Source organism: Gorilla gorilla, chromosome 6 (assembly GCF_029281585.2).
Source record: "Gorilla gorilla gorilla isolate KB3781 chromosome 6, NHGRI_mGorGor1-v2.1_pri, whole genome shotgun sequence".
In the NCBI taxonomy this organism is placed as follows: Eukaryota; Metazoa; Chordata; class Mammalia; order Primates; family Hominidae; genus Gorilla; species Gorilla gorilla.
The window spans coordinates 146598301-146625561 of record NC_073230.2 but is presented as its reverse complement, the minus strand read 5'-3'; the positions used below and the strand labels follow the sequence as shown (position 1 = coordinate 146625561).

General features: G+C 38.2%; 1 protein-coding gene across 9 annotated transcripts in view; it reads left to right on the top strand.

Annotated features, from left to right (window-relative positions):
- DGKI (diacylglycerol kinase iota) overlaps window positions 1-27261 on the top strand; it is a 470612-nt gene that overhangs the window by 332393 nt on the left and 110958 nt on the right. For 5 of the 9 annotated variants that reach the window (XM_063708791.1, XM_055347198.2, XM_055347194.2 and 2 more), the window contains one exon: window positions 21922-21975. The exons of the other annotated variants lie outside the window; for them this stretch is intronic. In XM_063708791.1, the coding sequence (XP_063564861.1) occupies window positions 21922-21975 (54 nt within the window). The remainder of the gene's footprint in view (window positions 1-21921; window positions 21976-27261) is intronic. 9 annotated transcript variants of the gene reach the window in all.

The window sequence follows — 27261 nt, the reverse complement described above, 5'->3', positions numbered from 1 at the left end:
CATCATTCATAATGAGTATGAGCATTAGAAACCATGTAAGTACATTGTGCTTCAAGAGTTTGCTAAAAACACTGATTTTTTTTCCCTATCGATAGCTTCATCTAAAATTGAATCTTTCCCCCTCATTTAACAAGCTGACAGCAGGGCTGTTCAGTAGAGATTAGGCCTCCATTTGGTGGAGGTAGGCTTTCCAAGTTGAAATCTGTCTGAGGAGTTAAATGATGTCAGTTTGTCCTCTGAAGGGCATTGTCCTTCCATTTTGCAAGTGTGTTTATGTTGATTCCTATTTTCACGATTTGACATTTACCCGGAGTTTCGTGCTTAGTTTCTTTTACTGTCTTTTCCCATCTCTTGTCTGTCTCTTATATTTATCATTTTATTAAAAATATAATAATAATAATGGTTAACACACATTGTACTATTGCTGTGAGCTAGGAAATGCCTTTTCTACATATATTATGTAATTTAATTTACCCGACATCTCAGTGTGATAGATAGTATTGTTATTCCCATTTCACATATAAAGCAATTGAGGCACAGAAAACTCAAACAGTCTAAGGGGCTGACATTTTGAATACTTATTTAATTGCTGTGTTTTCTGTTTCCTCCAAGTAGTACTTCCTATTTTTCATATAAATGTCTTTAATAACATAAGTAAAAATTTACATGTCAGTCTTTCACGATTCCATTTCAAATGTCTTCTTACATTTAAACTGACTTTGACTTAGTTTATCACACTCAGGTTTGTTGGACAAGTTTCTGTTTTTGGATCTTCCTCCAACCTCAAATCAGCCATTCATAAATTCAACAAATATTAATTGACTGCTTACCTTATTTCTAGTACTATTTCAAGTATTTCTAGTACTATTTCAAGATACAGAAAAGTGCTTGCCCTGGAACTTATGTTCCAGTGGAGAGACAGACAAATGAATAAATAATACAATATGGCAGCAAGTGCTATAAAGGAAAGTAAAGCAGAACAGTGACAGAGGATCCTGTTTTTAATAAGGTGGTCAGCAAGAGACTTTCTGAAGAAGTGACATTTAAAGAGAGACCAGAACAAAAAGAGTGCATGTATATGTGGATTTCTAGAAGAGTATCCCTGGGCAGAGGAAATGGCAAGTTCCAAGGCCAAGCATCCTTAGTATATTTAATGAATGTCAGGGATGTCCATGTGACTGGAACCTGCTTAGTTGAATGGAGATAGTCAGGAAGTTATTTTAAAGGGTCAGCACATGGAGGGGGCTTATAGGCCATGGAGAAGGCTTTGGATTTTATTCAGAGTGTAATGAGAAGGTGTTGGAACTACTTGAGGAGTGTATCATGCCTGAATTTATTCTAGATAAATTTGGCTACTAGGTAGAACATTTTCAGGTTGCAATGATGGAAATAGGGCAGCAGGTACCAGGCTAATGTGATACTCCAGGTGACAGGCAATAGGAATGAGGGAGTTAAAGTAGTAGAGTTGGAGAGAATCCGTTGGATTCTGGCTACATTTTGGAGGTAATGCTGGTAGGATGAGATGATGGATTCGCTGTATTGCATAAGAGTGTAAAATTCAGTTGCCTCTGATGTTTTGACCTTGGCAACTTGGTAAACAGAGGTAGGGAAGATGCAGAGGATTCAGCAAAGGAGACCAAGAAGGAGCAATACCAAGGAGGAGCCTATGGTTAGCTACAAAAACAGCAGGAGAGCTTGTTCATTGGAATCAGAGAGAAGAAAAATATCTCATAGAAGCTGTCTAGCTGTCAGCGTTTCAGAGAAGTTGAGTAAGATGCGCACTAAGAATTGGTAGTTGGATTGGAGTAGAGGGTAATTAGTGGTAGCCTCACGAGATTGTGGAGTGAAAAATGTGAAAGTGCATAGAGAGGATTCGTGTGCAAATAGGGTCAAGTGAATGTCAGATGTGAGCTGCATAATGACATCTTGATCAATGATGGACTGCATATACAACAGTGGTCCCATAAGATTTTAATACCATAGTTTTACTGCACCTTTTCTATGTTTAGGTATTTTAGATACCCAAATGCCATTGTGTTACAATTGCCTGCAGTATTCAGTACAGTAACATGCTGTACAGGTTTGTAGCCTAGGAGCTACAGGCTATACCGTATAGCCTAGGTGTGTAGTAGGTGATTCCACCTAGGTTTGTGTAAGTACACTCTATGATGTTCACACAATGCAGAAATCACCTAACGACATGTTTCTTAGAACACATCCCTTTCATTAAATGACATATGACTATAATTCACCACAGATTGCTCTTTTAAGGTATTTAACTATAAAACGAAGGAAAGAAATGGGATGATGACTATAAAAGAATATAGTAGAATCAAAGGAGGATTTTTTTTTTTAATTTGTAAGATAATACAGCAAGTGTGTATGCTGGTGGGACCAATTCACTAGAGAGAGAACTTGATTCAGAAGAGGGCCAACTGCAGGAGCAGTGCCTTTGAGTAGGTGGTAAGATGGAACCTGGTGAGCAATGGAAGGTTGTGGGCAGGAATGTGGGGCAGGTTCTCCCGAGTACAGCAAGAGAAGGCAGAGGAGGGAGTACAGATACAGATAGCTTGGTGTACTTGGTGCTAGGGAGAAACGGAAGTTCTATTCTGATTGCTTTTATTTTCTCAGGAAAAGAAGAAGCAAGCTTACTAGTTGAAAGTTAGAAATGGATAGTATCAGTGTTCTGGAAAAAAAGAGGAAGGTTTGAAATAGCTTGAGGAGAGAGACAGTGACAGGGTTTGGCAGAATTGCTGACCTTTACTTTGGAAATGGATCATTGAATTCATTGTTTTTTTGTAAGCACATAGAGCCTGACTTGCCAGTTTCTGGCTGTCTTGGTTTATAGATGAGCCTACTCTATGTCTTTCTAATTTCAAAGGACTCTGATACCCAGGGAATATTGGGCCAAAATATGATCTTATTATTAATATAAACTTCTTTGCCATCTAATTCTGTTTATGACCTAAAGGCTTTCTTTATTTATAAGAAAATAAAATATGCTCTGGTGCTGTGCTATATTAGAAGTTAATAATGTTAGATTTCAGACAAAGAACTGAGCCTAAAGTGTTGATGATGATATTTGATCCTTCCTTCACTGTTAAAACTTAGCCTTTGGCAATGAGAGCAATCAATTGCAGGTAGATCCTTAAGTCTCTGCCCAAAATAATATTTTCTCTTTTCATTGGTTTATTTTATGTAACACATACTCAAAATTATGGCCAACTCTTACTATTTGTAGACCAGCCTAGTCCATTTGGTTGCTGTCTTACCAGGTTGACAACTCTGGAATGTAAGCTCAGATGGTAGTTAGACTTCCCTTTGAAGACTTTCTTCTAAGATCTTTGTATAAAATTATTACTTTCATTCATCTTGCTAAGGTTTGAGTATTGCAGTGTTGGCCATTGCAGAGTCACAACTATCCTGTTTAATAATAAATAATAACATCCAATAATTGCATAGGGCTTCATGGTTTACAGAGGGCTGTTGTATACACTGGCCACATGCATCATTACAAGGACACTTAAGATTGCCTCGCACAGGGTTACATTGCTGCAATGGGATTTTAATAAGAAATTATATATTTTCTCTCTTAATCCAGGGCACTTTCTAGTATACAGCCTACTTCTTTATAAAGACAAATTTAAAAGAATTTGCGGTCATAGGTCTTGTCATCGTTTGAGTTTCTGGGGAAACAGACTGTGAGACTGAGTTTTGTGTACAAGGGTTTTATTGGGGATTTCCCAAGACGGAACCACAGCTGTGCAGGGCAAGAAAAGTGGGACCAGGAAGAGGGAGATGTTGAACTTTGCTGTAGTCACAACTGAGGACTCCCACAGGGACCTTTGGACCTGGGACAGCCATTTTGAGTTTTCTTAATTGAGGCAAGGGTTATTGGACACAGATCAGGCTCTGCCCTGGAAGGGGATAAACCTTGAGTGAGGTAGCATCCTTTCTGGAGAAGGACTCAGCTGTGCGCTATCAGCAAACTCTTAGCCTCTGGGAAAATGAGTGCCTCAATCCTAACATGAATGCATTGCTTCAGTTCCGAAAGCAGAGTCTTGCTATGTATTAATAACCTGATTTTTGAACTAAGGCCAAGAAAGAGCCACCCACATACCAAAATCCTTGAGTTCATTCATTCAACTCTTCATTTAACGACGATCTATTGAACACCTACTGTGTATCAAAGACTGTTCTAAGTACTGGAAATTCAGCTTCAGTGAGTGCTAGCTCTCAAGTGTTTCTCTTGTTATATCTTTTAACCTGATTTCCCTGCTATGCCAAATTCAGGGAATTGGAATACAAGTTGATTATTCAGAAGTGTCTGAATTAGCAAAGTAAAATGGAAACCTAAAAGGTGAATGCTGACCTTTCCTTAAAAGTTCTTTCTGATGAATTATTGCCAAGCCAAATATTCTCCATTTGGAATTTGAGTAATTAAAAGTGGAAACCTGAATATAAATCCATCTCAATTTCTGGCTGTCACTTCTAGTCTGACGCTATAGTCAGCAGAGAAAACTTCAGAGTTTGATTCTCAATGGGATGTGTATTTTTTATATATTCATTTCTTCCTTCACTGTTAAAATGTAGCCTTTGCTAATAAGAGCAATTCATTGATTGAACTAAACAGAATCAAGGGCGGAAGTGTAAGCTAATCTGAAAATAACATCTTTGCAGATTGACTCAGAACCACAATTTTGTGCACTAGTTACGTGGATAAAAACTTCAGGCTTTCCCTAGTTCACACTGGTGGAAAACAGTCTTTCTTAGTACCGAGTGGGTTTCCTGAATCACTGGTCCACTGCCAGTCTCCTGGAGTCATCTATAAGCAGAATTAGAGATGTCCCCAGGCTGTCAGCTGCTAGGCATGTCTTTGTTTGAGACCGCCCTATTTCACATCTCCTCATAGAAGCTGTCCATGTATAATTTGTTTATTCATTTTATTTCCCAAAAGAGGCTTGGGGCCCCTTCAGCTGATTTTAGAAAATCTTTCTGTCATGAATTCTTCACATGTATCTAATCAACTCAGAAATTCCAGGCTGCATGACTGAATGTGTCCCCAGCATCTAGTTGTTGGTGACCTTGACCATCACCCTGCAGTGTAACAGACAGCATGATGTAGAAATTGTGAAAGAGATTTGGACCAGTGTATCTAATCATCATTTCAAGTACTGAAGTTTTAGGTATGGTTATGAATCTTTCCTTTCAGACATGTAATATTTCATCTTGATTTTCAGATGTATCTGGCTAGCCTGGCCATGTAGCCAAGATTCCAGTGTCACAGTCAAGCCTTTGTTATCTCCCTCCCAAGTACTTGAGCACTGGTAGTGAATATCAGTAGTGGTTCTTTCTGTGTCTAAGAATTTTACGAATATTCATTTCCATTGTCAAGGGCATGCTAGGACCTCACAGTTAAAAGCTTATATCACATTTAACACCAGGAATAATTGCCAAGAGATTATATACATCATCTTGTTGTAGTAGTACTTTATTGCATGCAACATTAGGAACCTTCTTTGAAATGGAATTATCTTCATCAAAAGTAGGCATTTACATCATTGTCATTAAACTTACATATTCAGTTGGACAAGGATGACATTTCATAGCACTATTTGGTCTGGACCTTTGGTTCCTACTATGTATTAGAAGAGAAGTATGTGGGCCTTCTGCCCATACTTGCTCCTGGATAACCACGGTCAATGCGTGAACCGCAGTCATCAGAAGTAGGAAAAAGGCCATTACAAACAGCATCCATGATTGGATCTCATGCTCCACCTGACAACTTTTGTCTTTGTTCAGAAGACCAGGCTTTAACATCTCCTTTTTTTTCCCCCCTGGGATTTTCTTTCTCATTTCTGCTTTTCCATTTATCATGTCATGAATGCCAAAGATTTGGAAAGAGAAAAAGAAAAGGATCTGTTACTAACTCCTGAGGGGTTGTGGGCTGGGCTTCGATGGGCACCTGGAGAGTGTAGTGTTCCCTTTCATTCTCTTTCTTCTGTTCTTTCTTCTGCAGCCTTCAGAATTTTCTTTCCCCAATTCTGTCTATAACACATTCTAACTCAGAAACCATTTTCTTGTATTTTAGGTGTTATCAAACTGCCTTTGAGGCATTGACAAGTGGTCTTTGTCCTCCATCATCACAGTTTTCACTAATTTTACATTATTTTCACAGTCTCTCTCTGCTGCTTTCTTTGCTCTTTTTCGCTCTTTCCAGCTCAGCAGGCCACAAGTGCATGGTGTTAGGTAAGTGTATCAGAAGGTTGCAACCCCCACAGCTATGCAAAATGACTTCACTGTCACTCTTGCTCCTTTTCCCTCTTCCCATCCAATTGGCCACAGAGGAGTTGCTTCCTTGGACTTCGTATCTCTCTCATATGCCCTTCCCTTCTTGTCTTTCTGCCACTCCTCTATTCCAGACCTCACCATTGCTCAGCTCATTGACTACTCGCTTCCTCACTCATCCTCCAGTCACTCACCTAATTTTTCATCAATTTGTCTTCCGTATTACTCCCAATGATTTTTCTAACATTTTGTCCAAGAAAAAGGTGGGAGATTTTTAGGCACTGGGATGAGCGAGTGGAAAAGTACTGGAGGATGTTGTGGGGAGGTTGATCAATTGCCAACCCATTGTATCTAATTATTATCATTCATCAAGTAAGAATTGTAGTTTTTTGATAACCTTGGCACATTTGAAACTAACAAAAGGAAAGATTCCACTTGTCTTTACATCCTCCCTTAGGAATTTGTTTCTTTTCTGTAGTCCCCTGCCTCTCCTCCTTGAGTTCCTTATTTCCACCATCCTTTTGACTTCCTGAGTAATGTGAATGCTATGAGTAACGAAATAGGTACTGATAATTGTTCTATGTCAGGATGATCTCATCAGCAAAGTATCTGTCCATAGCAAACTCAGAACAGTTTCTTTTTCTTTTCCCTTTCTCTTGATTTTTCTGTAACTAGGCATCTGTGTTTGCTAATTGTCTCTTATTACCAATAATTATTTAGGCTCCTACCCACCCACAGAGCCTGAGAGAGAGGGGCTCTGTCTTTCATGATGTTTACATTTCAAAAAATGACTTCTAGCTCCTGGAGAAAGACATTCCTGGGTTGTAAAATTTGGCATGAGTCTGGGAGCAGATTTACACACATCTCAAAGGGGCAGAGAAAGGATTTACAATGGAAAGTTTGCTAAAGTAAATGCTCTAAGAAACAAGTGTTCAGAGCCATATAATCAAGAAGAAACCTGTCGGCCGGGCGCGGTGGCTCACGCCTGTAATCCCAGCACTTTGGGAGGCCGAGGTGGATGGATCACGAAGTCAGGAGATCAAGACCATCCTGGCTAACACGGTGAAACCCTGTCTCTACTAAAAACACAAAAAATTAGCCGGACATGGTGGTGGGTGCCTGTAGTCCCGGCTACGCAGGAGGCTGAGGCAGGAGAATGGAGTAACCGGGAAGGCAGAGCTTGCAGTGAGCCAAGATTGTGCCACTGCACTCCAGCCTGGGCGACAGAGTGAGACTCCGTCTCAAAAAAAAAAAAAAAAAAAAAAAGAAACCTGTCTAAAGTTCCATCATGCTAAGGGAAACATGAAGGCTGTTTTGGTCAGTATACATCTGGAACCTTCACCTTCTGTTGGAAACCTATTAGTATCTACCCATCCTTTTGAGAATAAAGTCTCAACTTCTTAGTATAAAAATCAAACCTCCGGTCTTAGCCTCACCCTACTCTACTCTGTACCTACCTACCTTCCTAATTCCTGAACATTTCCTTTTCTTCTTTTCATGCTGTGGTTCCTTAGAGCCTAAGGGTGGTCTGAGATAATTTCCTTTTGTCTCAAAAACTCTTGTTCCTTTTGTCAAACCACCTTATTTTCTTCACAACTCCTCGTGGAAGAGTGTCTGGTCTTGGGGAATGTGTAGCCCTTCTGGATTCTAAACACGTGGAGTACATGTCTATCCAATTCCTGCCACAAAGATATCATCAGTAGGATGTTTTCATGTACTCCCCTCCTCCTCCAATTCTGTAAACTCCTTGAGGGCAGGTACCATGTCTTACTCAGCCTTCTGTGACCAACTGCTGACACTAGAGTTGTCCCCAGCACCAGAAAGTCCTTAAAACCCGTTTGCTAAAATGATTAAGTGAATGACTTATAGACGTGAAAAATATTGTGGCATAATTCTTTGTATATGCAATATATATTTACCAAATTAATGAAAATAGCAACCATGAGTTGCTATTCAAGATTATCAATGCCATAAGCATTTCAGAGGATTTTTTTTAGTGAGTTGCATGTTCCTTATGTTGCCCACTTAGGTAGTATACTATCATGATAAAAGCAGAATTGGATCTGTACTTGGAAACCCAAATTTCTGGAGAACCTGTTAGTTTCTGGAAAGCACTCAGAAATCTTATCCTTGAATAGAATCCAATGAAAACTACATAATTTACTTTTATCTTGTGGATGACATTTTTAATGGACTATAGACAGGACCTGGTTTAGCTCAAGCTAGGGAATACAAACTCTATAATTACTTTTAATCGTAAGGACTAGGAGTTGTGAAACTGCTGACAGGTCCCAGACATGGCATGGCAAGGTATAAAGTTCTTGGGATGTTATGTTTCGTTTTGAATGCTAATATGCCCATTCGTTGCTCCCCATTGGTTCCAGGTGAGCAGTGGGAAATTAATGATGACTAGGTGGTTGTAAAATGGACCTGTGACCCACAGCAGGGAAAAACTGGATTGAAATACCATATTGCAAACCGATTCTATCTAATTCTTATCAGCCATCAAGTAAGAATTGTAGTTCCATGATAACCTTGGCACATTTGGAACTAATGAGGTAAAAAGAAAGATCCCACTTGTCTTTACATCCTCCCATATTATATTTCCTATAGACAAAGTATCTGTCTATAGAAAACTCAGAACAGTTTCTTTTTCTTTTCTTTTTCTCTTGATTTTTCTGTTTCTTTTTAACGAAGACTATTTTTCAGAGCAGTTTTAAGTTTACAGAAAAAGTAAGTAGAAAGTACAGAGAATTCCATATATCCTCTCAACCCTCCCCTACCCCAACCTATCCACACACAGTTCTCCCCTTTATTAACATTTTGCATTAATGTGGTTCATTTGTTACTATTGATGAGCCAATACTGATACACTATTATTGCCTGAATCCCATAGTGTACATTAGGATTCACTCTTTTGTCATATAATTCTATGGGCTTTCACAAATATGTAATGACATGCAGTCATTATTGTATTGTACAGAATATTTCACAAGGAATACCTTGTGTTATGTCTTTTCATTTCTCCCTTCCTCTCCCAAGCCCTTGGCAACCACTGATTATTTTATTGTCAGCATAGTTTTTGCCCTTTCCAGAATTTCACATAATTGGAATTATACATCATGTAGCCTTTCAAATTGCCATCTTTCACTTAGCAATCTTCATTTAAAATACCCCTATGTCTTGTCTTTGCTTTATAGCTCGTTTCTTTTTATTGTTGAATAATACTCCATTGTCTGGGCATACCACAATTTATCTGTTCACCTACCAAAGGACATATTAGTTGCTTACAAGTTTTGGCAATTATGAATAAAGGTGCTATAAACATCCATGTGCAGATATTTATGTGGACATAATTTTCAACTCCATTGGGTAAATACCAAGGAGCTGATGCTAGATTGCATGGTAAGAGTATATTTAGTTTTGTGAGAAACTGCCAAGCTGTCTTTCAACGTGGCTGTGCTGTTTTCTATTTCCACCAGCAATGAATGAATGTTCCTATTGCTCCACATCCCCACCAGCATTTGGTGGTGGTAGTTTTTTTTTAATTTTAGCCATTCTGTTAGGTGTGTAGTGGTATCTTTGTTGTTTAATTTGCAATTCTCTGATGACAGAAAATGTTGAGCATCTTTTGATGACTGTATTTGCTGCCTATATTTTCTTTTTGTCAGATTTTGTTTAGATCTTTTGCCCAGTTTTTTAATTGGCTCTCTTATTGTTGGGTTTTAAGAATTCTATGTATTTTTTGGGTACCAGTCTTTTTTTTTTTTTTTTTTGCATCTCTTATGGATTCTTTGTTATAGGCTCCTAGATGTGGATTGCAGAGTTACAGAACATTTAGGAATACTGGTACCTACTGTCAAAGTGCACAAATTTACACTCTGAAACAATTGATTTCATGGCACCCTTGCCAGCATTGAACATTATTTTTAATCTTATTTTAAAAGAAGTGAATATTCTAATTTGCTTTTATTTACTAAGCTTTCCCCCTGTATTCACTCACAATTTGTATCTAGGGTAATTCTCCTGTTTCAAGACAGAATGAATTAGATATGACATGAACCAACTACAACAGCATAAATGAGATGGTTTCTCTGAGTATTTTCCATTGCTCAGATCTGATTATTGATCTGGTGAGCCTTGCTGAGACGAAGGTTGAGCTTCTCAATGCACGTTCTCTCCAAGAGGTAGGAGAGTATCATGAGGAGAAGGCATCATTATGTCCATGTGGGACAACCAGCTTCCTTCTGTCCTGTGGCCTCAGTCTTTTCTTTTCTTTTCTTTTTTCAGAAATTTGTGCAAAATTTAAGATCAGTTTTCTTTTTGTTTTTTCTTCTATCCCTCCCCCATCCCCCCACCCCCAGAAAGGCCCCAGTGGGGGATGTTCCCCGCCCTTTGTCTATGTGTTCTCAATGTTCAGCTCCCACCTATGAGTGAGAACATGCGGTGTTTGGTTTTCTGTCCTTGTGATAGTTTGCTTAGAATGATGGGATACCAGTCTTTTATCAGATACGTGTTTTGCAAAGATTTTCACCCAGTCTGTGGCTAATTTTTCATTTTCTTAACACTCTCTTTTCACAGAGTGGAAGTTTTCATTTTAATGAAGTCTGACTTAACCATTTTTTTCTTTCATGGATCATGCTTTTGGTGTTGTATCTAAAATGTCATTGCCATACCAAGCTTATCTAGCTTTTCTCCTATGTTATTTCTATGTTATTTTCTAGGGAATGGGTTTTTTTAAAAAGGCTATTGGTTTCTTAATACTATGTATTTGTTGATTAAATGATACCAAGTACTTGCATAAACTCTATTGATTATGTTAGTAAATCTAAAATTGATGCTTAACTAAATGTCAAGTTTTTAAAATGTGTATATACATAGTGTTAACAAGCTTATTTTAAGATGACTATCTATATTTTAATGGTTTACCATATTGTTCAATACCTTTCCTATTTTCTGACTTTTTAATTCTGTGATTATATTTATTGTTCTTTTCAGAAGGTGATAACCTTTTTTAAAAAGCCTCCACAATTCATATATATATTTAAAACTTAAAGCCCAGTCTTTGCAAACACAGTGGTTTCTGAGAAGCTTTTCTCTAAGGTATCACACCTTCTTATAATGATCCTATTGAAGATAGTTTGTTTGTGCTTTGAATAGGTAAATGGCTTCATATGGCTGCAATTCTATTTAACAGTAATTGCACTGTAACAGCAATGTCACATAATTAAATCTTTTTTAAAAAATGCTGAGCTCTCAGCTCTTTGTTTCCACAATGACATCTTGTTGAACACATCATGGTACCTTGCAGAGAACGAATTAACTGCTGTGAGTTTTCTCCCTTTTTATAAATCCCATTATCACTTTCACATGGACTTAGTGTGAAAGGTGGCTGTTTCTGCTTTGGCTCTTAGGGCCTTGGCTTGTGTCATCAAGCAGGCAGCTGTGATTCCCCTCATCTCCTAGTAGGTTTGGTTGATTCTTTTATTTACATGCTTTAATTTAGACTCTAGAGACTTTGGCACAACACATTATCTGCCATAAAAAGTTCTCACATATAGTCTGCTGAAATTGTTTTGGGAATTTATGAAAGGGCAGTACATGTTGATAATAGAATTAAGGGTAAAAGTGATGAATTAAATAAGGCTTAGAGGAGTGAATATAGGATGTTTTTTATAGGTAGGACTTAATCTTCACAGTAACCCAGTGGGGTAGATAATATGATCTTTCTCAGTACATTGGGCCTTTACATACTATATTGTAAAAGAACCAAGGGGAAGCTAAGCTCATTGAGCAATAAAAATAATCAAAAGTATCTGGAATTGTAATTTTCCTGAATGTAGTTATTGACCAAGGATAATTAAACATTAAAATGAATGGTATGAGAATATGTACTATAGCAAAACTACCAAATTGATAATATCACAGGCTAGCCAGACTGAAAACTAATACTGTTAAGTAAACACAACATCAAAAATCCTTGGGAAACACCTTTGAACAGCTTGTGCCTCTGATGTCATGAACTTTTCACACCTCAAGTGAGAACGTGGGTTTTGTTTTATGTTTGGTTTGTGTTAACTGTCATTGAGGTCTTCAGTTCAGTATTGGAAATTCTGTTGTAAGGATTTTAATAGCAAAACAAGTCACAGTGATTTTCTGTAATAATCTTGATTAAATTCTAGGTACTCCTGTTATCTCTATTGTCCCAATAATAATTAGCATCTGCTCACAATTGTATAGTTGCATTTCTTTGTAAAGTAAGCAGTACTTACTTTAATTCTGTGACCCCTAAATTACAGACAAGGTTATATAGCAAGGCTGTCAGCAGTTTTGATAAGCTTGAGTCATGGTCTATAAGTTCACCTGAATCTGGCCTATCAGAAAAGGAGAGGAATGGGGAGCCTTTAAAAATGACCACATTTCTGCCAAGTATGTTCATGAGAATGTGTCTGACTTCACTGGTAGTTTCTGAGTCTGATGGTTCTGGTCCTTTGTCCAAGCCTGGAGATGTTTCCTCCCTGTTCACAGCCTTTCCCTAGTGCTTGTGAAGCTCTACATATGGGACTCATGAGTCCATCCTCAGCTGCTGGTCAGCCTGTCACTGGTTTCTGCCTTCACTTCTCTGAGCTCAGTGTTGAAAGCTAGTAGAGACTCCATCCTTCTGTGCGGCCCAAGTTCAATGGAAAGTAGGAATAGTTCAGAACAGGGGCTCTTGAGTAAGAGAAACCTAGGATGAAAGCTGTTGTTCTGTTTTAGTGGTTGTAATATTTAGGGCATGTTATCTATCTGAGACTCATTTTCCTCATTTTAAAAATAGAAATAATGATATCCATCTCTCAGGATTGTGGCAAAGATTAAATAACACAGTAAAACTGGTATATTATTTATGTGAATGTAGGTTATTTTTTCTCCTTCCTCCTTGCCCCTCCTTCCCCTTTCTCCTCCTCTCCTTCCTTGTTCTTCTTCCTCCTCCTCCTCCATCCTTCTCTCTTTTTCCTCCATTTTCTCTTCCTTCTCCTCCTTTTTCATGTCATGTAATCAGTATTATCATTTTCATGTTCATCCATATTTATTCCACCCCTCCCTAAATTTATCATATGACACAATGCTATGCAACATGACACACAATTATGTATCTTTAATATCACATGGATTTGATCACAGGCAATGGAAGTCTGTTCTGGCTTATCTGGCTTTTCCAGAAATGTGGAGTATGATTCACTCATGTAAGAAAATAAATTACTTCAGCTACTCCGATCCTTCTCTGAATGCTACTTCCTTGAACCCCCAGGCTTCGGCCCTGTATTAGTCCGTTTTCACACTGCTGATAAAGACATACCTGAGACTGGGGAATTTACAAAGGAAAGAGGTTTAATGGAGAACCAACAGTTCCACATGGCTGGAAAGCCTCACAATCATGGGGGAAGGCAAGGGGGAGCAAGTCACATCTTATGTGAATGGCGACAGGCTAAGAGAGGGCTTGTGCAGGCAAACTCCCATTTTTAAAACCATCAGATCTTGTGAGACCCATTCACTATCATGAGAACAGCATGGGAAAGACCTGCCCCCATGATTCATTCATCTCCCACCAGGTCCCTCCCACAACATGTGGGAATTATGGGAGCTATAAGATGAGATTTGGGTGGGGACACAGAGCCAAATCATATCAGGCTCCAAGCAGCTGTGCCCAGGAAAAGTGATCCTAGCTCAATTCAGTATCTGGGAGCTCATGTAGCTGGCATGTGTGTTAACCTCAGAGTTCCATCTGTTGTGAATTTTCATTGGCCTCTACGCAATTCAGCACAAAGATGCTGTGCTAAAGGTTGTGCCAGAATAAAATTTGCTTTAGACATCCCTGGGTAGGGCAGTTTAACCTCAGAGTTGGTCTACAAGGGTCTTTTGGCTTTCTTCAACAAATAATTCACTTGAGGAAATTATTTGACTGTCTTTTGCATCATACCAACTGAATCAAGTTTTCTTAAAACTCTACACTGTTGATGGGAATGTAAATTAGTACAGCCACCATGGACAGCATAATGGAGCCTCCTCAAAAAAACTAAAAATAGATTAACCATATGATCCAGCAGTCCCACTGCTGGGTATGTGTAGGTACAAAAGAAAGGAATCAGTATATGGAAGAGATATTTGAATGCCTGAGTTTATTACAGCAGTGTTCATAATAGTCAAGATGCAGAAGCAACCTAAGTGTCTATCAATGGATGAATGGATAAAGACAATGTGGTATATATACACAATAGATTATTGTTATGCCATAAAAAGAATAAAATTCTGTCATTTGCAGCAACAAGGATGGAACTGGAGGACAGTATGTTAAGTGAAATAATCCAGACACAGAAAGACAAATAGGGCATATTCTCTCTCATATCTAGGGGCTAAAAAATCAGTCTCCTGAAGGTAGAGAGTAGAATAGTGATTACCAGAGACTTGGAAGCGTAGGGATAAGGGGAAGTGAAGAGAGTTTGGTCAATGGGTGTGCAAATACAGATAGATAGAATAAATAACCTTTATGGTTCTATAGCACAGGTGATAGTAGTTAATAATAATTTATTGTATATTTCAAAATACTAGGAAGAGAAGATTGAGACTGCTTCTAACATAAAGAAGTGATAAATGCTTGAGGTGATAGATTGCTTAATTACCCTGGTTTGATCATTATACATTGTATACATGTATCAAAATATCACATGTACCCCATAAACGTGTAAAATTATTATGTATCAATAAAAAAATTAACTTAAGAAACAACTCTAGGCACCTTTCATTGTAACCTTTAACAACATTGGTTTATAAAGCTTTGGGCAATTCAGTCTCATATATAGGGTCCCTGAGCTTGATTTATTATCTGGCTGTTTACAATTTGTGGTGAAATCTATGTTTTATAAATTATATTTTGTTATGTTTTATCTTGGTGTATATAGACTTTAAAAGTTTTTATGACTATAAGAGTATAATTGTGGATTGGTTGCTAGAAGATTTTGAATTTGCTGAGGTTGAATAGTTTTCATTTATGCATTATTTGGCATAAATTTGCATAATAAGTTCAAGTAGTCTAACTTCAAGTATAGAAGACAAAATTAATTCGTATGACCTGCGGGCATTTTACTTCAAACATAAAATCCAGAGCATGCACATGTAAAATGTATAATGGATTTCTCAACCAACTAATTTAATCACATTCTGGATTATGAGACATTTAAACCAACAGGAAATAGGGAAAGAGGGTTAATGGAGGTCAGGGTGAAGCCATAGAAGGGTGCTAGGGCAGGACTTATATTTTGGCTGGAAAGGGGTAATTTGTAGTATAATTTTCTCAGGGCTTAATATCACCAGTAAATTCCACAGTGTAGTTCCTATTACCTGAATTTGTCAAAGCTTCCTCGTTGTTTTAGTCTGCTCTGGCTGCCGTAACAAAATACTATACACTGAGTGGCTTAAATAACAGACATTTATTTCTAAAAGATCTGGAGGCAGGAAGTCCAAGCTCAGGATGCCGGCATGGTTGGGTCTGGTGTGGGCTCTCTTTCTTGCTTACAGATGGCTGCCTTCTTGCTATGTCCTCAAATTTGTGTGTATTAGTCCAGGTTCTCTAGAGAAATAGAACCAACTGGATATGTAGATATGTAACAGGACATCTATTATGGGAATTGGCTCATGCAATTATAGTGGCCAAGAAGTCCCACAGGATACCATCTGAAAGTTGGAGGACCAGGAAAGCCAGTGGTGTAAATCAGTGCAAGCCCAAAGACCTGAGAACCAGGGGAGCTGGTGGTATATCTTCCAGTCTGAGAGCCTGATAACTGGAGTGCAGGAGTGGGTATCACTGGTGTAAGTCCTGGAAAGAGAACCAGGAGCCATGATGTCAGAGGGCAGGAGAAGATGGATGTCCAAACTCAAGAAGAAAGAATTCACTTTTATTCCACCTTTTTGTTCTATCCAGGCCCCAAGCAGATTGGATGACACGATGACACTTGCCCACATTGACAAGGGTGGGTCTTCTTTACTCACTCCACTGATACAAATGCTAATCTCTTCTGGAAACACTCTCACAGACACAGCCAGAAATTGTGTTTTACAGCTATCTGAGTGTCCCTTAGCCAAGTCAAGTTGACACATAAAATTAATCATTACAGTGCGTATATACAATACAGAGGTTTAAATATTAGTAGTAAAATAGGCACCGGTGTACCTGCCACTTAGACTAAGAAATAGAAAAAGTACCACCCCTCACTGTTCTACTGGGATAACTACTTTACTCGTTGTATTTGCCATTCTCTTGATAGGTATATATTTACCACCAACGTATGCATCCCTAAACCAGATATTGAGTGGTTTTGAAAAACTAAGTAGCAGATCTAAATCCCCCTGTGTAAAGAAAAGGTGATGCTTTCACTTTTAGCTTAAGTTTCCCAAGAAAGCTGAAAAGAGTCTCTAGTTCATTGTTGAGCTTCAGTTTTTCTGAGAGCGCACACGGACTCATTCTAAGAGAACTTAGTGGGCAAGGTAATGACTGACTCCTGGGCAGTCCTTGGCAGGTGTTAAGTTGAGTTCTAGCTATCAAATGAATATATTATCACAGGGAATAGGCTTCTTTGAATTTTTCTGCTTCACTATGATCCAACTCTTGCTGTCAGGAATAGGTTCAGGCAGAGCATGTCAGGGGGTGATATAGTGTCAATATATTTTATATAACACTCATTCTTATTGCAAATTCAACTTTATTGGGGCAGATAACCCAGTAGCTTCTTGACAGATCATGGGTCCTTCATTCAACTCTTGCACTTGTTTGATTGTTTGGGTTATCTGTAAAAGTCTTAGAACTTTGAAGGTCTTGTTTCATTGTCTTCCTTACTGCATGGTTGCCTTTGAGAAGTTCAAAAACATTCCAAATTTTAATCCTTTGTATATAATCTGGTTTTTCCTTTCTATAAGCTTGTAGATTCTTCCCTTTGTCCCCAGTACTCTTCAATTTCAAAACAAGATGATGTTATGTTGTTCTGTAGTTATTGTGCTTGGCATTTGGTGAATCATTTCAGTTTGGAAACTAATGTTTTAGGAAATATTCTTCATTTTGTTTTTTATATTTATTCTCTATTTTCTTTTGTTTTTTGAGACTCCTATTATGGGGATGTTTTTTGAAACTCCTCTTATTGGGACCTCCTGGACTAGGTTTCTAATTTTTTTAGTTTTTCTCTCCTACTTTCTATCTCTTTTTATTTTTGCTCTACTTTTTTAGAGATTTTCTCAACTTTAACTTTTCTAATGAGGTCTCTATTTATTTTATCAAATTTTTATTTTCAAAGGGTTTTGTACTCTTTTATTCTCTGAATGAGGTTCCTCTTTGTTTTCCTTCATATTCTTTGTATCATTTAATATTATAATTTTTCCATTCCATGGAAATTTCCATTCCATTTTCTCTCAACTCTCTGAGAATATTAAAGATATCACGTTTAAAGTGTTTTTCTCTGCGCAAGTTCATTTTCTATTTAAAAAAAACTTTTAGATTCAGGGGTATATGTGCAGGTTTATTATACAGGTAAATTTTGTGTCACAGGTGTTTAGTGAGCAGATTATTTCACCACCTAAGTAATAAGCATAGTACCAGATAGGCAGTTTTTTGATTCTCATGTTCCTTCTCTCTACCATCAAGGAGGCCCTGGTGTCTAGTGTTCCCTTCTTTGTGTCCATGGGTACACAAAGGTGGGGAATATTTATGTCCTACTTATAAGTGAGAATATGTGATATTTATTAAATCGATTTCTGTTCCTGAATTAATTTGCTTAGGGTAATGGCCTCCAGCTCCATCCATGTTGCTGCAAAGGACGTGATCGCTTTTTTTTTAAATGGCTATGTAGTATTGCATGATGTATATGTCCCACATTTTCTTTATCCACTCTACGCTTGATGGGCATTTGGATTGATTCCATGTCTTTGCTATTGTGACTAGTGCTGCAGTGAACATACACGTGCATGAGTCTTTATGTTAGAGTGATTTATGTTCCTTTAGGTATATACCCAATAGTGAGATTGCTGGGTCAAGTGCTAATTCTGTTTGAGTTCTTAGAGTAATTGCCAAACTGCTTTCCACAATGGCTGCAATAATTTACATTCCCATTAGCAGTGTATGAGCACTCCGTTTTCTCCACAACCTCATCAACATCTGTCATGTTTTGACTTTTTAATAATAGCGATTTCACTGGTGTGAGATGGCATCTCATTGTGGTTTTGACTTGCATTTCTCTAATGATCAGTGATGTTGAACTTTTTTTTCTATGATTGATTGCCGGATACATGTCTTCTTTTGAAATATGTCTGTTCATGTCTTTTGCCCACTTTTTTTTTTTGTAAATTTGTTTAAGTTCTTTATAGGTGCTGGATATTACACCTTTGTCAGATGCATTATTTGCAAATATTTTCTTCCATTCTGTAGGTTGTCTGTTTATTCTGTTGATAGTTTCTTTTGCTGTACAGAAGCTCTTCAGTTTAATTAGGTCTTATTTGTCAGTTTTTGTTGTTTTTGTTGTTGTTGCAATGGCATTTGGCATCTTTGTCATGAAAACTTTGCCAAGTCTTATGTCCAGAATGATATTTCCTAGGTTATCATTCAGGGTTTTTATAGGTCTAGGTTTTACATATAAGTCTTTAATCCATATTGAGATGATTTTTGTATGTAGTATAAGGGAGGGGTCAGTTTCAGTCTCTGCATATGACTAGTCGGTTATTCCAGCACCATTTATTGAATAGGGAGTCCTCTTCCCATTACTTGCTTTTATCGACTTTGTTGAAGATCAGATGGTTGTAGGTGTGTGGCACTATTTCTGCACTCTCTATTCTGTTTGATTTGTCTGTGTGTCTGTTTTTGTACCAGTATCATGTTGTTTTGGTTACTGTAGCCTTGTAGTATAGTTTTGAGTATTGTGATGCCTCCAGCTTTTTTTTTAATTATTATTATTGCCTTGGCTATTTGGGATTTTTTTGGTTCATATGATTTTTAAAATAGTTTGTTCTAATTCTGTGAAGAATATCATTGGCAGTTTGATAGGAACAGCATTGAGTCTGTAAATTGCTTTGGGAGGTATGGCCATTTTGGTGATATTGATTCTTCCTATCCATGAGCATGGAATGTTTTTCTATTTGTTTGTGTCATCTCTAATTTCTTTGAGCAGTGTTTTGTAATTGTCATTATAGAGATCTTTCATCTCCCTGGTTAGCTGTATTCCTAGGTATTTTATTATGTTTGTGGCTATTGTGAATAGGATTGTGTTTTTTATTTTGTTCTCAGTTTGGATGTTGTTGGTGTATAGGAATGCTACTGATTTTTTGTACATTTATTTTGTATCCTGAAACTTTACTGAAGTTGTTTATCAGAAAAAGGAGATTTTGGGCAGAGACTCTAGGGTTTTTTATGTATAGAATCTTATTGTCTGCAAACAGATAGTTTGATTTCCTCTCTTCCTATTTGGGTGCCTTTTATTTCTTTCTCTTGCCTGATTGCTGTGGCTACAACTTCCAGTACTATGTTGAACAGAAGTGGTGAGAGTGAGCATCTTTGTCTTGTTCTGATTTTTAAGGGGAATGCTTCCAGATTTTACCCATTCAGTATGATGTTGGCTATGGGTTTATCATAGATGACTCTTATTATTTTGAAGCATGTTCCTTCAGTGCTTAGTTTGTTGAGGGTTTTTAACATGAAGGGATGTTGAATTTTGTCAAAAGCCCTTTCTACATCTGTTGAGATGATCATGTAGTTTTTGTCTTTAGTTCTATTTATATGATGTATCACATTTATTGATTCGTGTATGTTGAACCACCTTGCATCGCAGGGATAAAGCCTACTTGACCATGGTAGATTAGCTTTCTGATGTGTTGCTGGATTTGGTTTGCTAGTATTTTGCTGAGGATTTTTGCATTTATGTTAAAGAAGGATTTTTTTTTTTTTTTTTTTTTTGTCTCTGCCGGGTTTTGGTATCAGGATGGTGCTGGCCTCACCGAATGAGTTAGGAATGAGCCTCTCCTCCTCAGAGTTTTCTTTCTTTCTTTTTTTTTTTGTTGAATAGTTTCAGTAGGAATCATACCAGCTCTTCTTTATACATCTGCTAGAATTTGGCTGTGAATTTGTCTAGCCCTGGGCTTTTTCTGGTTGGTAGGCTTTTTATTACTGATTCTGTTTTGGAACTCATTATTGGACTATTCAAGGACTTAATTTCTTCCCAGTTCAATCTTGGGAGGATGTGTGTTTCCAGAAATTTACCAACTTTTTCCTGTTTTTCTAGCTTGTGTGCAGAGAGGTATTCATAGTAGTCTTTAAGGGTGTTTTATATTTCTGTGGGGTCAGAAGTGTCACTTCTGATTGTGTTTATTTGGATCTTCTCTCTGTTTTTCTACCATTATGTAATGTTGTTCTTTGTCTTTTTTGATCTGTGTTGGTTTAAAGTCTATTTTGTCTGAAATTATGGTAGCAACCCCTGCTTTTTTCTGTTTTCTATCTGCTTGGTAGATGTTTTGTGTGTCATCGCATGTGACCTGGGTCTCTTGAAGACAGCATACCATTGGGTCTTGTGTCATTATCTAACTTGCCATTCTGTGCCTTTGAAATGGGGCATTTAACACATTTACATTCAAAGTTAGCATTAATATGTGCTAATTTGATCCTGTCATTGTGTTGTTAGCTCATTACTGTGCAGATTTGTTTGTGTGATTGCTTTATGGTATCACTGGTCTGTGTATTTAGGCATGTTTTTGTAGTGGCCAGTAATGACCTTTCCTTTCCATATTTAGCACTCCCTTCAGGACCTCTTATAAGGAAGGTCTGGTGGTAATGAATTCTCTTAGCATTTGCTTCTCTGAAAAGGATCTTATTTCTCCTTTGCTTTTGAAGTGTAGTTTGGCTAAATATAGAATTATTGGTTTGAAATTCTTTTCTTTAAGAATGCTGAATATAGGCCCCTAATCTCTTCTGTCTTGTAGGGTTTCTGTTCTAAGGTCAGCTGTTAGCCTGATGGAGTTTCCTTTGTAGGTGACCTGCCCCTTCTTTCTAGCTTCCTTAAACTTTCTTCCTTTCATTTTTTCCTTGGAGAATCTGATGACTGTGTGTCTTGGTGATGATCTTCTTATGTAATATTTCACAGGGTTTCTCTTCATTTCCTGAATTTGAATGTTGGCCTCTCTACCAAGGTTGGGGAAATTTTCATGGATGGTATCCTGAAATGTGTTTTCCAAGTTGCTTGCTTTCTCTTTTTCTCTTTCAGGGATGCTGATAAGTCATAGACTTGGTCTCTTTAAATAATCCCATATTTCTCAGACATTTTGTTCATTCTTCTTCATTTTTTTTTCTTCATATTTGTCTGAGTTATTCTGGAAGACTGGTCTTCATGCTCTGAGAGTCTTCAGCTGGTCAATTCTGCTGTTAATAACTTACAGTTGTATTCTGAAATTCTTGAGTTTTTCAGCTCTAGCATCTCAATTTAGTTATTTCTTAAAATGGTCATTTCATCTTTCATCTGCTGTATCATTTTATTGTATTCTTTAGAATTTTTGGATTAGGTTTTAACTTTCTCCTGAATCTCGATGATCTTCATTCCTGTCCATATTCTGATTCTATTTCTGTCATTTCAGCTATTTCAGACTGGTTAAGAACCATTGCTGGGGAACTAGTGCAGTCATTTGGAGGTAAGAAGACTCTCTGGCTTTTTGAGTTGCCAGAGTTCTTGCGCTGGTTCTTTTTCATCTTTGTGGGCTGATTTTCCTTCAGTCTTTGAAGTTGCTATCTTTTAGATGTTTTTTGGTTTTTGTTTGCTTTCATTTTCTTTGGTGTTGTTGGGTGTTTGATTATGGTATAAGGTGGGTTTGGTCAACTGGCTTCATTTCTGGAATATTTTAGGGGGCCAGTGCTCAGCTCAACATTCCTGAGCTGTGTGCTTTAAGTCTGGTGGGCTCATTTTGGGCCCCCTGCTTTCATCTCTGGCTCCTCAGGGTTAGGAACCTGTTGCCTTGGTGGGCAGTGACAGCCAAAGAGCTTCACTGGGTGGTGGAAGTAAGATCTGTGCTCATTTGTACATGCCAGAAGCAGCAGCAGTGTGATGAGGTGCATGCTCATCAGCTGGAGTGGGGCACTGGTGGGCCAGGGGCTTCCAGCCTCCATACAGGCATTTGCAAGTGGCAGTAATAGTGGGTGCGGTGGGGCACTGGCGGGTGTGGGGCTGGTGGTCTCCATGTGTGCATTCACACTGGAGGCAATGGCAACATAGGGCAGGGAGTGGGGCTACTGATCTTCATTTGTGTACTGGTGCTAACAGTGGTGGTACAGCTGGGTGAATGGGGGCAGTTTGCACTCATGCTGGCAGCAGTGGCACAGTGGGTCGTAGATACGTCCCAGCAGGGAAGGGTAGGCAAGGTCTGCTGGCACACACACACTGGCAAAATGATATGGGGGTGGCCTTGGATGAGTGCATGCCAGCAAAGTGCTACAAAGGATGCTGCAGTGGTGGGAGGGTGCAGGTGGGCTGACGTGCCTTGGCAGAGGCCACTGTGCTGGAGCTATTTGATTGTCAGGCACAGTCAGCCAGTGCAGGAGCTGGATGTCCCTGGGAGACACCCCAGTTAGGCATCTGCGGCTGCACTGCAAGCAGGAGATGCCAGCATACAGGGGTCACTCAGGTCAGACTGGCCCTGCTCTGTTCAGGTCTGACAGTTTGCCTAAGGCTAAAGTTTCCTAGGGGAGCATGGGATGCCTTGGGGTTGGGTATCCCTGGTCATGCTTCACTGTGGACATTGCTGCACCAAACCCTCTGGGCTCCACACTGGCTGGAGCCCTGCCCTTACCACCTCTCTAAGCAACTATCCCTTCCAGCTTAAGTTTCTGTGGGGGTCTTGTGGTCTCCTCCTGCCAGGATTCTATAAGTCCATGGTGAGAGTATGTCATTCCTTCCCTGCTCAACTCACCACTACCCCAGGGGTTACTGAGGGCCAGGAACTGATGTATGGTAGCCCCTGCAGGGTTTCCAGCTTCCTCCCCCTTAAACCCAGCATCCGTGTCCTTTCTCTAGCCATTCTCAATACCTTCCTTCTGAAGATCTGCTTAGAGTGTGCCAGTCTTCCTGATGTCCTGATCTCTCGATGGCAGATGTTCCTTCTGGCTGTGTCTGTTCAGCTATCTTGCCTGGAGGGTCCTGTTTATTTTGATCTTTGTCTTCTGCATTAGAAAAATTTCTCAATTTTCTGATCACTTTTGCCTTTCTCTTCATTATTAAAAGTGGGAAACATAAAAGCTGCCTGGAAGTTCTGAGCTCATGCATAAAGCTTATTGACTTCAAGCTTCAATGTGGGGGAACTGAGTGAACTGTTTCTTGGGAATGATGAATCAGTGCTGTCTTTAGACCTATGGAAGAGGTGCTTCAGCTTTCGAAGTCCTAGATATGTCCCATTTCTGGCTTTGCCCTGCTTCATGGGATGATGTGTCTAAAGTGCTAAGGAAAAGGGCTCGTCTAGGGATTTCTCTACCCTTTTCTAGACTGTGCTTTGGATTCTTAGAATTCCTGCCCCAACAGCTCCAGTCCTGCTTCTAGGATCTGCGTAGGCCTCTTCTTCTGGTCTAGCCTCACAGGAGTCATGTAGAGTGGGCACAGGACTAAGGAAGGCCCTTTGGGGCAGCAGTTTGCATGGGCTTTGGAGAAAGTTTGGGGGTGTGGTCTGTAGTATCTGTATACATAAGCACAAGGTCTTTCATGTTTTGAACATCCGTGGAGTGGAAAGAGAAGGAGGTCTGACTATGGACCACAAGCACTATGTTTTGTTCTAATACTCCTTGGAGTACAAGAATTATGAGTTTCAGCATCTCATTTAGGTAACTACAAAGGAATATTTATCAGGATAGGAAGATAGAACATATTTCATTTAACAGTTTTGGGAATTAACATTAAACTTATAAATATCTAGAAATATGGAATGCAGGTCTTTATGTTCTTGCCTTGAGCCTTATAAATGTTGGTAGTGGGCCTGTTCTCATGTTAATATATTTCCTCATGGTTTTGTCAGATTCCATTGAGATGAGTTTTCCAATTTTTTCCTAGAAAGTAAGGTTCTGGCTGCCAGCTTTTGGGGAATTCAGTGTGGGAAGAAAGCTGGGGATCACTGCAGTCTTCAGATGATCAATTAATCTTCATTTTCTGTAAGGTAACTGCACCTTTCCACAATGGGTGGTGGATATCTGGTGATCTAACATCCAGTGCTTCTATCTTAACCAGCTCCTTTAACCTCAGCTCCTGAGGCACCCGGTACTGCCAGTTTGCAAGCCTTTTGAGGGTTTTGCAGTACAAATTATTTTGGTTCATGTCTATACCCACTAGTGGTTTAGGATTTGACTCTCTAAGGGCTCTGAGTCAGTTGCCAATTTTTCATCTACTTCATCTGTTATTTTATCCTTATTTTTGTTCATTTCTTTTAAAAATCTATTTACTGTAGGTTAGTAGTATTTCTGGTGAGAGATTAATATGTGCATGAAATCTGCCATCTTATTCTGGAACACAGCTTGTTCTTTTCACTTAGTTAGAACTTGCGAATTCCATTTAATCCCTGCAATAAAAGTTCCATTGTGAAGGTTGAGTATTGACTCATGCTTCCTGGACTTAAACAAAGTCTCTGCTACCAAAATAAGATGAATTGTTGAGCTCAGGGATATTGACACTGGTGCTCAGGTGATAAGTGCTCTCACTACTCCTAAGTAAAATAGAGGAAATGTCAAGGAACCTTGGCAGTTGGTTAACCATAGTTTAGAAGGAAGGTGGTAATTTTTGAAAAGTTTCTGCTTTCTCTTTGCCATGTAAAGGCCCAAATGGAAGTGCCAGATTACAATATTTTTCTACTACATTGTTTTTTTACATGGCAGGAAGAGTAGAAGTTAGTTTTTAGAAAACTAGCATATAACTTATGAAACTACTGCTAGCTAATCCTTGTAGTACTATGCTAAATTAAAAGATAGATGATTGGGTATGTCTATTTTCTGGCTAAAGATGCTCAAAAGATAGTGAAAAGAGTAAGGGAGAATAAAAATTGATGTTTTGATAATTTATTTTTAAATATAGTGTTGTATTGAGTCTTTACAAAAATCCTGTATGACATCTATTCTAAACACTGTAGTCTTTAAACCAAGGCTCAGAAGAATTGACTAAGTAGCTAAGTTGAGTAATTTGCAAGACCAAAGCAATACTGGGATTTAAACCCAGCAGTGGATGACTGCAAATCCTTTCTACTGCATATTGCCACCTTCTTGGAATAAATTTGACAGTTGTTGGTAATCGTGCTATAAAATTGTGGTAGAGAATGCCCTTTTTTCTTTCTTTTCTCCTCGCAATTAACAGCTAAGTATTGCTCAATCAAAAGCAGTTACTCTTACTTTGCTCCTTGAAGAACAGGCAAAGTTGTTGATTTTATACCCATATTAGAGATGAATGACACGTGTTTGAAAACTTCTTTTTAGCTATTCCTCTTGATTCCATATCTTGAATATACAATCTCTAATTGTAGTTTAAAATGTCCGCTATGAAGTACATTGAATTTATACTTGGACCAGACTAACTCCAAACACTGATAATAGAAGGAAATCAGAGGTGTTGATGGGATTCCTGCATATGTATAAAATATATCTCCTAACTTAAGTAAATGGATAAACATTGATTAAAATCTATTTTCTATTTTTGCACATTTAATATTAAAAGGAAATATTAAGCAAGATTCCAATGTGGATGCTCATGTTAATTATAGCTATATTCCACTTCCAGATTTATTATCTATGTCAAAATTCCAACTTTTCCTCATCATTCCTCAAATATTAGAAATTCTATTCTGCTCTTATCTTGGTGGATCAACTTATTTCAGTCTTTATAGTAGGTCTAGCTGAAGATGATTACTCTAATCACTGTTTTTAGGAGATCTCCTTATTGAATTTCCCTTCCATTTCCTGCAAAGATGCATGATTGCCATGCTGAAAACTTTTTGATGCTTCTGTTTGTCTTTTAAAAGAAGGAGAAATATTCTTTTAGAATGATTATTACTCCCCCAGAGATATGACAGTTACAAGTGCTCCTTATCCTCTACTGACTGCCTTTTGCTTACCTTGTTTCTTGTCTACCCTGGACAGGTGACTTGCACCTGAAAGACAGACTCTCTCTTTTGCATCCAAACAGTCGTTAAGCCCATCTTCCTCCCTCTTTTTATACTCATTTATTGAATATCTACCATTTCTTTACTAGGCATTGGGGAAGTGAAGGTAAACAATCCACACTCACTCACAGGCTTCCATAGTTCCACAAAATCATGGATGCCTTAAAGATTTATGTATGCAGGACTTTAGAAACATAAGGGAATGGGGTGGTGGGATTGATTAGGTCTCCCTAGCAGAAACCAACCTAGGAGGTAACATTGAGATACAAACTCTATTTCTTTTTCTCTAGACCACATTTGCTCCTCTAGCTAAAACGTCAAATGAGGCTTCATGTTCTTCAGAGAGCCTAAAATCTACCCCTTCACCCAGGCAAGAATTAGCCCCTCTTTCCTATAGTTTTCAAATGACTAAGTTAATACATTTAATACGGCCTGTGTTATACTTATCATTTTTTTGTTTATATATATGCCTTCTCTGCTATGTGGAGATTCTTCAAGGTTTTTTATGCATTTTAAATCTTCTTCTGTGTATTATGAATTTTTAAGGCCCTAGTACTTTGTATTTTCAGACAGATTTATGGATGATGGCTTTAAATATACACTCAATGAGTGAACGATTGTAAAAAATTCTTAAAGAACACCACTGTCTTATCATTTGCTTGCTACTTACCAGTTGGTTAATTCAAAATTTTGAAGGTTTTATGTTAAATCATGGATTTAATAGTGTAATTGTACTTTTAAAATGAGAAATTTGTAGATTTTTTTTTTAAGTTTTGGAAAGAAGACTATTTTTCAGTA